At 42.5% G+C, this 15149-nt stretch overlaps 1 protein-coding gene across 6 annotated transcripts in view; it reads right to left on the bottom strand.

Moving 5' to 3' along the window:
* LOC131808617 (serine/threonine-protein phosphatase 4 regulatory subunit 1-like) overlaps positions 1–15149 on the bottom strand; it is an 82595-nt gene that overhangs the window by 39119 nt on the left and 28327 nt on the right. For all 6 annotated transcript variants that reach the window (XM_059134806.1, XM_059134803.1, XM_059134805.1 and 3 more), the window contains exons 3-5: positions 13967–14099; positions 1464–1570; positions 24–166 (exon numbers count right to left, since the gene is read on the bottom strand). In XM_059134806.1, coding sequence (XP_058990789.1) covers positions 24–166; positions 1464–1570; positions 13967–14064 — 348 coding nt within the window. In that variant the 5' untranslated portion in view covers positions 14065–14099. The remainder of the gene's footprint in view (positions 1–23; positions 167–1463; positions 1571–13966; positions 14100–15149) is intronic.

Raw genomic sequence — 15149 nt, 5'->3', positions numbered from 1 at the left:
CTTCAGGTCCCAGTTTTTCACACCTGGTTGTTGGGATCCGTGAGGTACCTCACTACAATCGGGGTGAGATACTCAGAGAGCACCACTGGAAAATCTGATCTGCTTTCTTGTAAAAAAACAGCAATAGGAGGAATCTGCTCCATCAGCTCGGTCCGCACCGTGGGCTCTGCAGCAATAAAAAATCGGAAAAGAATTATATGAGAATAAGCCAAGCACCTTACAGAGTATAGAGGGATAGTTTCTAGCTTTTCTTACTAAAATACTTCATCAAGGAAATTAGACAAATGCAGTTTAAAAATCATTTTCCATTTAGAGTATTTATGCTACAGACAGGCTTAAAAAGCTAATAAGCTATCTGGCAATATAAAAACATAAAAGGAAGAGAGAATGACAACTCTATTATAACAAGCCATATATAAATCGAGGAGGGAGCAAGAAGTCTGCGTGCTGGGCCAGCGTCCAAAAGCCATTACAACTAATGGCATATATGCCAGACCTATGGGTTGTGCTTATTTAAATTCCAGCCAGAATGTATACATTATAAATAATTCTTTCATAAATGCACTCCCCCACAATCCACGCATCCCAATTATTTCTAAGGCAAAGCATTAAACAAAAGAGTGGCTCTAGCTCCAATACACCACATTAAATTTAACACAAATATATAATTGCTTCAGCACTGTAAATGGTGACTCATTTACAAAGAGAATCCATTTAAGGACTCAAAACATCCACTCGGGCCTTCTAAAAGCATTGTGTCATATTCATATGAATATTTTAAATGAATACGGGAGCTATGCGGAAGGCTTATTTTTCTATTTTCAGTTAAAATGATCAAATTCTAAAGCAAGCATAAGAATCCCAAAACTTTCTGAAGCTATTCACCAATCATTACAAATCGGGGCGGGGGGGCGGGTGTGTGAGGGCGGCAGGCAGCTCTGTACAAGCAGCCCCCAAAACGCTCATCTCCCCCCTCCCCCCCCCCGTGTGTGGGGGAGGGGGGCAGGGGAAGGACATCTTCCTGTCTTCCGCACAGCAGTGTGCTTCTCTCCCAGGACAGCAATCATGGAGAGGTAGAAAGAGAAAGAAAAATCAAGATTAGCCTACAAAGATCATAGGTGAGGAAACTAATGACTGGGCTTGTTCTAATCCAAAAGACTTCTTTTGATTTGGTATTCCTTAGCAACCAACAGGCTGGCAAAACTCATGAACTACAAAGGCCTTAACTGCCGGCATAGATAGCATTCACGGCCATTAGTCATTCTAATTTTCTAAAACTAAGGATAATTTGATCCCAAATAAGACACCCATTCTTCATGACAAAAGCCATTAATGCTTAGACACTGCTTAAAAAGTATTGATGAACCTCCCCAGGTCTTCTTTTTAACTCACTATCATTGGTTATACATAATTTCTTGGAAATACACAAGTAAAAAATAAAAGTATACAACCCTCGTACAAACCTGCGTCTTCTGCCAATCGGACCACGATCTCCATTACTGTTAAGAAGTCCTCCTCATTGTTACTGAAGTCCCGGAGGACATCGAGCAGCCCTCTGGCAACAATATGACTGTGAAGACAGGACATGATCCCCAGTCACATCGGCAACACAGACCGCCACTGTGCTAATTACAAGCATCATGTCGCGAGCAGGTAATGAAATCAGGGAACAAAGGAAAGTCAGCCACTTCCGTCCAGGGGAGGAGAGGCCATCAGGGAACATCCAGAGATGGTCGGGACAACGTCAGTCACCATCCTACAGGAACCAGACTCATACCCTCCAGCCTGATGGTCACTGGAGGTTGAAACTGTCCACTTGGAACTAGAGAAAACCCTTTTTCTCCATTTCTGATTGATTCTTCAGGCCCAGCTAGACTCAGAACAGAGGCCCCATGACAGTGGCAGGGGATCGAGTGACCAAAACTGCAAAAGGAAAAGGTCCAAAGAGGCATCCTGATGGCTACCTCAATCTCGAATGGCCTCTACCCACTAGATGTCAGAAAATTCCCCTGGTTGCCCCTCACCCCGTAACAGGACAACTAAAAATGTCTCTAGACATTGCCACAGGTCCACTGGGAGCAAAATCAACCCTGGTTGGGAACCATCTCATTAGAAGATTAAAAGTGCAAAGGGAAACCTCTGTATTAGCTTTGCAACTCTTCTATCAATCTAAAATTGCTTCAAAATAAACTTTAAAGACAAAAGAAAACCAAAGATCAAAAGAATAAATAAGAAGTCAAGAAGAGGTACTACTATACCCACTAGAAGAACTAAAATTATGGGGTACCTGGCTGGCTCAGTAGGTGGAGCATCTGACTTTTGATCTCAGAGTCATGAGTTAGAGCCCCACATTGGGCATGGAGCCTAATTAAAATAAAATCTTAAAAAAGAAAAAATAACTAAAATGATAATAATAATACCTATGCTAGCAAAGATCAGACAACAGGAACCCACAGACATTGTTGGCAGGAATGCAAAATAGCACCGTAATTTAGAAAACAGCTGGCAGTTTCTCAGGAAGCTAAGTATACATTTATCATTCAACCGAGCAATTCCCTCTTAGGTATCTACCCAAGTGGAATGAAACTTTTGTCCACACACAGACTGGTACACAAATGTTCATATTAGCATGATGCACAACAGCCACAAAATGGAAAAGGACTCCATGTACCTCGACTGGGGAGCACAGACACAGGTCTCCAACTACACAGAAAATGGAATATGACTCAGCACTAAAAGGGAACCCTACGGGTAACAACGGGGATGCACTTTCAAATGTATTTTACTAAGAAAAAGAAGCCACAGAGAAAAGACAACATACCAGAGGATTCCATTTATATGAAATTCTAGAAGATGCAAAACATTAGCCTCCAGAAACAAATCGATGGTTGCCTGGTCCACAGTGAGGAGGGAGCAAGGGGCTGCTGGCAAAGGGATGAACAAGAGAACAAGGGAACTACAGCAAGTTCAAATGTGACTGCGGCTGAGAGCCTCGTGGCTGTCCACATCTACCGAAACTCATCTCACTGGATGCTTTAGATGGGTGAATTTCACAGCATGAAAAATATGCCTCAGTAAAGCTGTTTTAAACAAAGACATTAATGAGGGGGAAAATCAGAGCGATCAGCAGTGGCTTAGAGTGGTGGCCTGGAGGCCTCAGGGCACAATGGTGGGTGGGGGGGCGGGCAGCACTCCTGAAAGGCTTCTGGGAACAAATGGAGAGGAGGCCCTGCCTGCCTCCGTCTGCTCCTCTGAGCCTCTGACAACCCAGGGACATGACGAATCATTTCTGGCTATGCATCAGAATCGGCTGAAGGAAAAAACCCACCTTGATTTGCAGGAAGACTAGAAATGTGGAATTCAGAAAGGTAGTCTTTTCGGCCCAGCACACCACAGGAAGAAATCCATCAACCCAAGCCTGTCCACGGAGAGACTTATACCACCCCTGGGATGAAAGGTCGAGATGTGGCAGCCAGGACGTTTGGGAAAGACGGAAACAGACACTATAAAGTCCCTGATTACATTTCACTGGACCACATTCAGGTCGGCCTCCCCTGGGAAATCAAGCAACTAAGATCCCCAATCTGCTGGTAGGGCCAGAGAATGGATAGACAGATCTGCATCCAGCCTCAAGTGGTCACCAGGGACCTGCCCTCTTAAAGGAAAGTGGGGAGAGGGCTAAGAGAGGGCCCCTGACGCAGGGAGGGACGAATCCCCCGCAGTGAATACAGAATGGGAGAGAGCTGAACACACAAACAAATCGCTGCTTTGGCACCCACACTCTGGAACACTTGGCTGCTTCCTGAAATGTCCTGGAGAGGCCACAGTGGATAAGCAAAGTCCAGAAGCATCAGCTTCAGTACTTCTCATTGTCGGCTATGCTAATGAGAAGAAAGAAGGGATTGCGGCTGCGCGTGCCTGAGAAAAGCATTAGAAAGGCCACACGAGATCACGGACGGGAAGCTCATAGCATGGTCCCTGGTCCACGGTAAGCCCCATGGCCTGTCAGCCATCAGCACTACAATATAAGCCAGGAACCGCAATCAAAATGTCTACCCAACAGGGGGGCTTCAATAAATTACATCCGTGTAACTGTTCTACAGAGAAGCACCTGTAGATACGCTCTTAGAAAGATGCTCCTGAAAATTCATGTAAATGAAAAAACATTGTGAAGAATTTTCTATGCAGTATGAGCCCATTTCTTAACGCAAATTATACTGATGCATATAGGTGCAATACATAGGGTCATATATACATACACTCATGCAGGGAAAAGTCTGGAAGCACGTATTACCCTAGACTACAGGGCAGGAAGAAAGGAAACTCTCACTAGTTAAATTCTGAAATTGCTAAATGTTTCAAGTATGGGTTATTTTGTGAACTTTTTCAAGTATAAAGAGGATGGCTCAATTTTACATGGCAACGTTCCCTGGAAATCTTCCCACCGAAGTTCGCCCTCGTGTCTTTGTCCCTCCCTTCCTTCCCACTCGCGCAGTCATTATCATGAGTTTAGCCCAATTAAGTAGCCCTAGACTCAGGGCGAGAGATGAGCAAGTTCCAGAGCCTGCCCTGAAGGGCACAGTTTAGAGCGTGACATAGGCAAGAAAATTGAAGATGACGAACAGTGACCAGAGACTTAAGAGAGAGAAAATGTGGGGAAGCGAGGTGTGAGGATGAGCAGGAAGCGGCAGAAGGACGAGGCGGGGGAGGACATCGGACCTAGACGCGGGAACGAGCAGACAAGTGCTTTAAGACAAGTGTGATTAATATGCTGAAGGTCTCTTGGAAGAAGCGGGCAAGCCTGGGCAGTTAAGGAATAGTGGAACGCTCTGTACTTCTGCTCCATTTTTCTTGAAACCCAAAATCGCTCTCAAAATTAAAGTTTATTCATTAAATTTTTAAAAATGAAAGTGAAATAAAGATCGTTTCAGACAAAAGTGTGAAAACTCACAGAGAGCAGTCTTTGCTATCAAGAACTGTTAAAGAAGTCCTCACAGCAAAAGGATGCTGGGTGAAAACGGACATTTTGCAAAAAGAAATAAAAAGCACGAAAATGGTATAAATGATGGTAAATATAAAAAACATTTCTGTGATTTTAATCGCTTTAAAAGATAGCTGTGTATCTTCAGGAGATAAAGTAACAAGGTACCGTGGGATGTATAATGTTCGTGGAAGTACAACGCAGAAATACAGCAGCACAGAAGATGGGGAAGAGGCCACAGAAGTCCACGGAAGCGCGCTCTGCACTCCTGGCACGTTCTCACACTGTACCCTGTGCTGTACGCACAGTGGCATCTTCTCATTTGAATATATGTTGTAATAAATTAGAGAAGCATATTGTAATCCCTAGAACAATAACACTTTTTTAAAGGGGACATAACTAATAAGCCATAGTGAAGATACACCGAATCCTAAAAAAGAAAAACAAAGTCCATGGGACAAAAAAAGTGATTCCTGGGGCGCCTGGGTGGCTCAGTGGGTTAAGCCGCTGCCTTCGGCTCAGGTCACGATCTCAGGGTCCTGGGATCGAGCCCCGCATTGGGCTCTCTGCTCAGCAGGGAGCCTGCTTCCTCCTCTGTCTCTGCCTGCCTCTCTGCCTACTTGTGATTTCTCTCTGTCAAATAAATAAATAAAATCTTAAAAAAAAAAAAAAAGTGATTCCTTTCTTTCAAATAATGAAATAATGAGTAATATGAATAACAGTGAAATAATAATGAAACAATGAATAATATGAGTAACCATGAAATAAAAATAGCAAGAAGAGTTGAGTCAATAGAAAACAAACAGCAAGATGGTAGATGCAAACCAAACCATATCAACAGTCACTTCAAACATGCATGATACAGACATTAAAATGAAAAGGCAGAGATTGTGCAAGGGTAAATAAAGCAAGACCCAATTCTGTGCCTTCTATAATAACCACATTTTAAATGTGACATGGGCAGATTAAAAGTAAAAGTATAGACAGATTACAATCAGTAATCAAAAGAAAACTGAGTATGTATATTAAATTCAGACAGCAAGCTTCAAAGAAGGAACGGTACTAGGGACAAAGAGGGACATTACACAGATACAGACAGATCAATTCGTTCAAGAAAACAGAAAAATACTAAACATATATGCACCCAAGTTCAAAATATACAAAATAAACTGTTAGAATTGAAAAATAGAAAAAACCAAAATTATAGTTGGAGATTCCAACATTCCTCTCTCAGTGACAGAACAAGTAGACAAAAAACAAGAAAACAGAAGAGCCGAACAATGTTCTCAGAACAATCTTCTCATGTTACAAATGTCTTAATTGACATTTGTAAGATACCCTACCCAAAAATACCGGATACACATTCCCTCCAATTGTGCCTGGAACATTCACTTCCATAAAACAATTCCAAAAAATTAAAAAGAAGAGAAATAATACAAAGTATGTTCTCTGACCACAGAAGACTTAAACTCAGATTAAAATAACAGAAAGATAACTGGCAAATGCCCCAATATTTAGAAATTTAAAAAACTACTTCTAAATAACTCATTGGTCAAAGGAGAAATCATTATAGACATTAATAATACTTTATACTGAAAGGTAATAAAAATATTAATATCAGAATGTGGAGATGTACTTAACACAGAAGTACTCACAGACTTAACAGCAATCTTACAATTTAAAATGCAGATGTTGGGGCACCTGGGTGGCTCAGTGGGTTAAGCCTCTGCCTTCAGCTCATGTCATGATCTCAGGGTCCTGGGATCGAGCCCCGCATCAGGCTCTCTGCTCAGCAGGGAGCCTGCTTCCCTCTCAATCTGCCTGCCTCTCTGCCTACCTGTAATCTCTCTCTCTCTCTGTCTAAATAAATAAATAAATAAATCTTTTAAAAAATTAAAAAAATTTTAAAAATAAAATGCAGATGATTTTAAAAGGCCAAAAAAATAGTTAAACATACCTCACAAGAAGAAAAAGAATGCAACTGATTTCCCATCAAAAAAAGGAAATAATACAAAGTAAGAGCAGAAATTACTGAACTAGAAAATAAACACAGAGCAGAGAATATCTAAGCCAAAACTTGACTCTTTAACAGAACTAATGTACTCGATAATCCTCTGGTAAGAATTATTCAGGGGGAAACAAAAGAAAAGACACCAATAACCAATAACAGAGTAGAAAATGGGGCGATACTACAGATTGCACAGACAATAAAAAGAGAATTGCCATTTTCCAAAACATAATGACATAACGGATGTAAGCAATGATGATTTGTGACCACTAAAGTCATGAGAAGAAAGGCTGGTGGGGAATTTTTATAATGAAAGAATCCAACACCTGCGCCCACTGCTCAGTATGAACACCTCCAAAAGTGGGAGACCCAGACATTGTTTCCTGATGTTTTGTGATGAGAACCATACAAAACAACACAAGAAGTATTGTTTAAAAAAAAAAAAAATTGAAGCAGAATCTAATCAAGTCTCCGAGTGTAACTTTCAGTTTACAGAAAATACAAAGAACAAAGGATTATGTTAAATTACGCCATGAGAATAATGGCCACCGAGTCCAGAGTGTAGAAAATTCTATAATATTAGTGACCCCTTCAACAAACAGACAATATAGAGAGAAGATGAGAGGAAGAATCAATTAGGGATTAAAAGAGATTTAAGATCAAAAGAAAAAAAAACTATAAACAAAAAGAAGAAAGACTTAAGAGACACATATCCCTAATGAAATGTGTGGATCTTATTTGGATCATGATTCAAACAAATCAACCAAAAAAAGGCATATCTGAGGCAGTTAGGGAAAATTTAACACAGAGTGGTAGACTGGAAGGCATTATTATTAATTGGGTTGAGTCTGATAATGATACTGCAGTTAGATTTAAGTCTTTTTTTTTTTTTAAGATTTTATTTATTTATTTGACAGCCAGAGATCACAAGTAGGCAGAGAGTCAGACAGAGAGAGAGGAGGAAGCAGGCTCCCTGCTGAGCAGAGAGCCTGATGCGGGGCTCGATCCCAAGACTCTGGGGGTCATGACCTGAGCCGAAGGCAGAGGCTTTAACCCACTGAGCCACCCAGGTGCCCCAGATTTAAGTCTTTAGCTGGATAAAATGATATCCTGTTTTGGATATGCTTTCAAATACACCAGCAAAAAAGCACAAAACTTCTACAGAGAAAATGACCAACTTTTACTGGGATATTAAAGAAAACCTACACAAATAGAAAGATATACCATGTTTATGGATTGGAAGTCTAAATATTGTAAAGAGGGCAATACTCTCCAAACCAACCTATTCATTCAGTGCAAACCCAAGCAAAATCCTGAATAGGCGGGAGCATCTGGGTGGCTCAGCTGGTTAAGTGTTGGCCTTCAGCTCAGGGTCAGGATCCCAGGATCCTGGGATGGAGCCCCACGTAGGGTTCCCTGCTTAGTGGGGAGCCTGCTTCTCCCTCTCCTGCTCCCCCCTCCTTGTGTTTGTTCTCTCTCTAGGGCTCTCTCTCTCAAAGAAATAAAACCCTGAAAGAAAGAAAGAAAGAAAGAAAGAAAGAAAGAAAGAAAGAAAGAAAGAAAGAGGCTGTTTTTAAAAATCCTAATAGTTGTTTTGTTTTGTTTTATTAGAATCTGATGAACAGATTTTAAAATTTATATGAAAATACAAAGGACCAAGAATAATAAATCACATCAAAGAAGAAAAACAGAGAGCAAATCTTGCTCACTCAGGTAAGCAAGACAGTGTGGTAGTGGCTAAGGGGGAGACAGAATATTGGAAGAAGAGACAGTCCAGACAAAGAGTATTATAGGCTGGATTAGAACAGAGGTGGTACCCCAGAGTAATGGGGAAAAGACATAGTTTAGATAAGTGGTATTGTGACAATTGAGAAAATGAAGCTGGACCCCTTGCTTTCTTACAATGAACAAAAATTACTTTCAGATGGATTATAGACCTAAATGTGAAAGAAAAAAAAAAAGATAAAGCTTTTAAAGCAATATAAAACAGTATACTTATGATCTTGAGGTAGAGGAAGACATTTTAAAGAAGTTCCAAAGTGGGACGCCTGGGTAGCTCAGTTGGTTAAGCAGCTGCCTTCGGCTCAGGTCATGATCCCAGCGTCCTGGGATCGAGTCCCACATCGGGCTCCTTGCTCGGCAGGGAGCCTGCTTCTCCCTCTGCCTCTGCCTGCTATTCTGTCTGCCTGTGCTTGCTCTCTCCCCCTCTCTCTCTCTGATTAATAAATAAAATCTTAAAAAAAAAAAAAAAAAAAAAAAGAAGTTCCAAAGTGCACAAAGGATAAAGTAAAATGTTGATATATTTACATCAAAATGAACAGCTTCCGGTCACCAAAGAACACTGTAAAGAGAGATGAAACACAGGCCACAGGACGAAGGAAGATGTTTGCCATACGTAATTCACCAAGGTTTGAAAGCCAGAATATACAAAGAGTTCCTACAAGTCAATAATAAAAAAAGAATCCAACTTTCCCATACCAAAGAAAGATTTAAATGGGCACTTCACAAAAAAAAGAAAAAAAGGAAATACAAAGAAGAAATACAGATGCCAGGGTAGCTCAGTGGGTTAAGCCTCTGCCTTCAGCTCAGGTCATGATCTCAGGGTCCTGGGATCAAGCCCCACATTGGGCTCTCTGCTCAACAGGGAGTCTGCTTCCCCCTCTCTTTGCCTACTTGTGATATTTCTCTCTGTCAAATAAATAAATAAAATCTTAAAAAATAAAAAAGAAACAAAGAAATACAGATGCCCAACAAACATATGAGAAGGTGTTCAAATTCATAAAGATGTGAATTAAAATCACAAAGCAGTACCGTTACATACACTACCACACAACCAGACTGGCTAGTATCTTAAAATCTGACAATACCAATTGGCAGATAAAATGTTGGGGAAAGGTGGGAGTGCACCAGTGTGCACCAGTGCGATCACTTTGGAAACTGGCACTGTCTCCTGAAGTAGAAGACAAGCATGTCTCATCACGCAGGAAGGCTCACCTGGCTACGTGCCTGGCAGACATGTGGACTGATGTGTGCCCAGATATATATACTGAATTGTTCATAGCAGAGTTTTTAATAAGAGTGAGAAAACGTGAGTTACTCCAACAGAGAAAACGTCAGTATATTCAAACAACACTGTTACAAAATGAACAAACTCAAAACTACATGGAAAACCACAAAGTAACATACCCCATAAGGTTTCACATAGTTCGAGTTCAGAAACTCGAACTTAATAGTATTAACTTATTCTGTCTGGAAGTAGATCCTTAGGTGCTAAGACCAGAAACAAAATTAAGGATGTGATGAACATTAGCATCCAACGGCAGTCACCACGAGGCAGGGAGGGAGTGGTGGTCAGGAGGGTGGGGAGGGCACACGTCCAGAATGACCTCAGTAACGGCTGCGTGGGCAACTGCCTCACAAAAACTCCTTACACCTGGCACGCCAGAGTGGCACAGATGGCTAAGCATCTGACTTCAGCTCAGGTCATGATCCCAGGGTCCTGGGATCAGGCTCCCAGCTCAGCAGGGCGCCTGCTTCTCCCTCTCCTTCTACTGTTCCCCTGCGTGTGCTCTCTCACTCTGACAAATACATACATAAAATCTGAAAACGAAACAAAACAAAAACAACCCTCCTTACACGTTACATCCAGTTATCTGTACGGGGTATATTTTATAACTTTTTAAAAGTTTTAAAATTGAAAAAAAGAGACAGTAAAGGAGAAAAGGCATCTAATAATCCCAAGAGATGTAAAAGAAGCATTATATAAAATTTAGACCTCGTTGAGGATTTTTAAAAACTCTTAGTTTATCCTATGTAATAAATCACCTGTGCCCTTCAAAACTGTCAAGAACATCATGAGAGGCAAAGAAAGGCTAAGAAACTGTTAGAGACTGAATGAGCCTAAAGAAACATTACCATCAAATGCAGCCCATGATGCTGGGTTAATTCTGCACCTGAAAACCAACCAACCAAACAAAAACCCTGACTTAGAGGAACTCTTGAGACCGCTGGACAATCTGATTAAAGGGCCCCTTTAAAGGGCCCCTGGGTGGCTCAGTCAGTTAAGCATCTGACTCTTGGCTTCAGCTCAGGTCACAATCTCCGGGTCCTGGGATCAAGCTCAGCATCGGGCTCCACACTCAGTGCAGGGTCAGCTTCGGAATCTTGCCCTTTGCCCCTCCCCCGACTCACATGCTCTCTCGTGCTATCAAATGGAATAAATAAAATCTTTATTAAAATTCTAGATATTAGGTAACAGTATTGAATCAAAGTTCAATTTCCGGACTCTGAGCACTATACTGTGAGTCTATAAGCAAAAGGCAATGTCCCCGTTAGACAAACGCACACGAGAGTCACCACAGAGAAAGCAACGTGATAGCTACACTTACTCTCAAATGGCTCAGAAAAAAATGTGAAAATAGAGAGAGAGTAAATGTTAATTCGAACATGGCAAAAGGTTGACAACGGCTGAATCTGAGTAAAAAACGGACAGGAATTCTACTACTCTTGAAACTTTTAAGTGTGAAGTTATTTTAAAAGTTTAAAAAGGAGGCCCCTGACTGGCTAAGTTGATAGAGCATGAGTCCCTGGATCTCGGGGTTGTGAGATCAAGCCCCACTCTGGACATAGAGATTACTCAAAAATTTTTTAAATTGTTTTAAATTAAGGGGCACCTGGGTGGCTCCGTCAGGTAAGCATCTGCCTTCAGCTAAGGTCACATCTCGGGTCCGGGGATCAAGCCCCGCATCTGCTGCTAGGCCCTCTGCCCCTGCCCTTGCTTATGCATACTCTCTCACTCCCTCTCTCTCAAATGAATAAATGAAATCTTTGAAAACATTAAAAACTTTAATTAAAAAGATATAAAAATAATCTCTTAACAAGTTTGAAATATAACTCTTCCTAAGCTGGTAAGATGTAGCTACTAAAAATGTAAAACATGATAGGAAAAGAAGAAATCAAAACACAACATCATACAGTACGCAGAAAACCCAAGAACCGGGGAAGTTATTAAAATTAATAAGTGAACTCAGTATAATCAATGGAGACAAAGTCAAAATATAAAAATCAATTCCATTTTCACATTATCAGCAGCAAATAGAATTTAAATTCTTAAAAAATGGTACCATTTACATTCATGTGGAAGATCAAATACCTAAAGCTAAATTGAAAAAGGTACAGAAAATCTCTACAACAGGAAACACACACACACAGACCCCGAGAAATTAAAGCAAATCTTTTAAGAAATGGAAGGCTTAGAAAACTAAATATTGTAAAGGTGTCTGTCAACACTTTACAAATTGATTTATAGATGCAATGCGATTCCAATGAAAATCCAGCAGGTTTTTTCCCCCCCAAAATTGAAGAACTGGTACTAAAATGCATTTCGAAATGCAGAGTCAAGAACAGCCAAGATAATCTTGAAGAACAACAAAGTGGGAGGACTCACTCTATCCGATTCCTAGATTTTGACGATAAAGTTACAGTAATGAGGACAGGGTGGTCCAGGCACAACGACAGATAAGCAGACCCAGGAAGCAGACTAGGATGTCCAGATATGGACACTTGCTTTAAGACCACGGGTGGTAAAGCAGAGCACAGATAAAAGGTAGTATTTTCAATAAATTGCACTGGGTCAAGTGCATAACACATGGAAGGAAACGAAACTTGACCCCTACCTCACATCATACACAAAGAAAGCAATTCCAGGGGGAATTGCTCCACCTGCAGATCCAAATGTGAAAGGTCAAACAATAAAACTTCAAGAAGACAATATAAGGAAATACCTTTTTTTCCCTTTTCTTTTTAGGTAGGCTCACGCCCAGCATGGAGCCCAATCGGAGTTTGAACTCAGGACCCTGAGGTCAAGACCTGAGCTGAGATCAAGACCCAGATGCTTGACCGACTAAGTGCGCCAGGTGCCCCATAAGGAACTACCCTGATGGTCTTAGGGGAAGAGAACGTTCCTTATACATGAGAAGAAAGCACTAAGCATAAAAGAAAAAGTTGAGAAACCATGAACCACATTTAAATTCAGAACTGCTCATCAAAAGACACCACTCAGAGCACCGTGATTTCCCGCTCTGTAACACTGGCACAGTAAGCGGACTCACTCAGCAGCAGGGCCCGTGAGCCTTGTACAGTTCAAGAGACACAGACAGTAAGCAGATACGGAGGAGAGACTCAGCCAGCATCGTCCAGTTTTCATAGAATGGTGTACTTAAGGAAAGATGCGAGGGAAGGCTGCAGCGGGCAAGTCCGGAGGACAGTTCAGGACAAGAAACACACCAGGGCTGTGGGTGGATGGAAAGGGAGTGCGTCACAGGCAAGACGGAAAAGGCAGAAGACAGAAGGCATATCTGACGGAGGAATGGAGACCAGAAGAGACACACCTCCCTCTCTGAGGCAGGAGGGAAGAATGCCCTCAGACTTGGGTCGGGACAGGCTGTCAGTGGAAAGAGATGTCTTAGCTTCCGCTTTCTTCATGACGGAAGAGTCAAGGTCACCCGTTGAAGACGCACGGTCTGAGGCTAGAGTAGAGTCCTGCCAGCCCCATGAGGAGTGACAACACGACACAGCAGGATGGCTGCACCGGAGTCCCGGAGCACAGGACAGTCGAGAAGCAGAACGAATGAGCAATGCTCTGACTAAGGTTTGTCAATTAGGCAACACATTTTCCTCTTCTGAGGACAGCACGTGCGAAAGACACCCAGTTAGCAATCCTAATTGTTTAAACCCCATTAACTCTCATCAGCATTTTATTCCTGGCTCACCAGGTGATCAGTAAGACAGTAACAAGAGTAATGGGAAAACCTAATCAAAGGGTGCCGTTCAGACAGAATCCCAGCCACCTGGAAACAGCCCCCACTCCACCTCACCCACAAGGGTCCTCAAAGCTGTCACAGAGAAGTGGCGACCACTGTCAGCTTAAATCAGACTCCGCAGAGGGCTGTAAGGATGGGAAAGGGTGAGGCGCTCACCGGTTGAAGATGTTCTCACTGAAAGCGTACTTCTCCAGGCAAGCGAGTGGAGGCAGGTTTTCCTGGCCTGGGATGTCCAGAAAGGCCGTTACCCTCATGCTGTCACGATCTGGGCCATAGTCTTCAAATCCATCTAAAGGGGAAGAGGGGAAAAACCACATTCATCAGGTCACAATTGAGCCAAGGGCAGGCCCTCACAGCATGATTTCTACCCTCATGGCCCTGTCCCGTGGGAGCCTCTGGGTCCCCAAACTTGACAACTCATCGACAATGAAGTGGGTAGGTTTAGAACCCAAGAGAAGGATGACAAGACCAGAGTCATAAAGAAAACCTAAGTGTCCTTTCAGTGCCACCAATCTGGCGTGAGTCACCTCGGGTCAACATGGATAGTCCGGAACCTCTCCTCTACCAGGAAAGTCAGGACCCTACGAGAAACCTCCATGATGTGCTATGCAAACAGGTGTAAAACGGTCAAAAGCAAAACAGGAGTCTGGCCTCATAAGCAAGAATATGCTAGAAAGTCGATCCCTTATTTTGTCTTGACCTGAATGTGCTGGTCATGTAGCTTCCTGAACATGTGATGTTGACGCCCATCAAACCACAGGAGAACACCCGACCAGACCTACCTCCCCCCCGCAACGTGCATGTCCAACAGCTTCCTCCAACTCCCCACTCTGGCCAAAAATGAGCCTGTGGTCATACTGGACATAGCACCCCGAAGCCTGCTCCTCCCCTCACCCCCAGCTGAGGGCAGGAAGACCCTCCCTCCAGTGCAGTGGAGTGGCATGGCTGAGCTCATGGGCACTGGAGTCAAACATCCCTACAGTGACTCCCCCAACCACAACTTACTGGCTGTGTGACCACAGTAAGTGATTTAACCTGTCTACACTCCCATGTTCTTTCATCAGGGATGATACAGAATGCTCCATCAGAACGCTGAAACAAGGGAGTCTGGGCATGTCAAGACCTGCAGGATTTATCCCCTCACTCATAATCTGTCCAACCTTGACCGTGGCCACCACCCTTTACCCACCCATGCTCCAGGGGCATAAATGCTTCCCTACTACCACCTGCACTGAAATAACTGGGTAAGGGGCACTAGTCATGCAAAAAAAGCAGAGGATTCCCACCTGGCAGAGAAAAAAAACTGTTAATTTAGGCAGTAACTGATAAGAGTTTAAAA

The sequence above is a fragment of the Mustela lutreola genome, chromosome 9, assembly GCF_030435805.1.
Source record: "Mustela lutreola isolate mMusLut2 chromosome 9, mMusLut2.pri, whole genome shotgun sequence".
In the NCBI taxonomy this organism is placed as follows: Eukaryota; Metazoa; Chordata; class Mammalia; order Carnivora; family Mustelidae; genus Mustela; species Mustela lutreola.
This window is presented reverse-complemented; position numbering and strand designations above follow the sequence as displayed.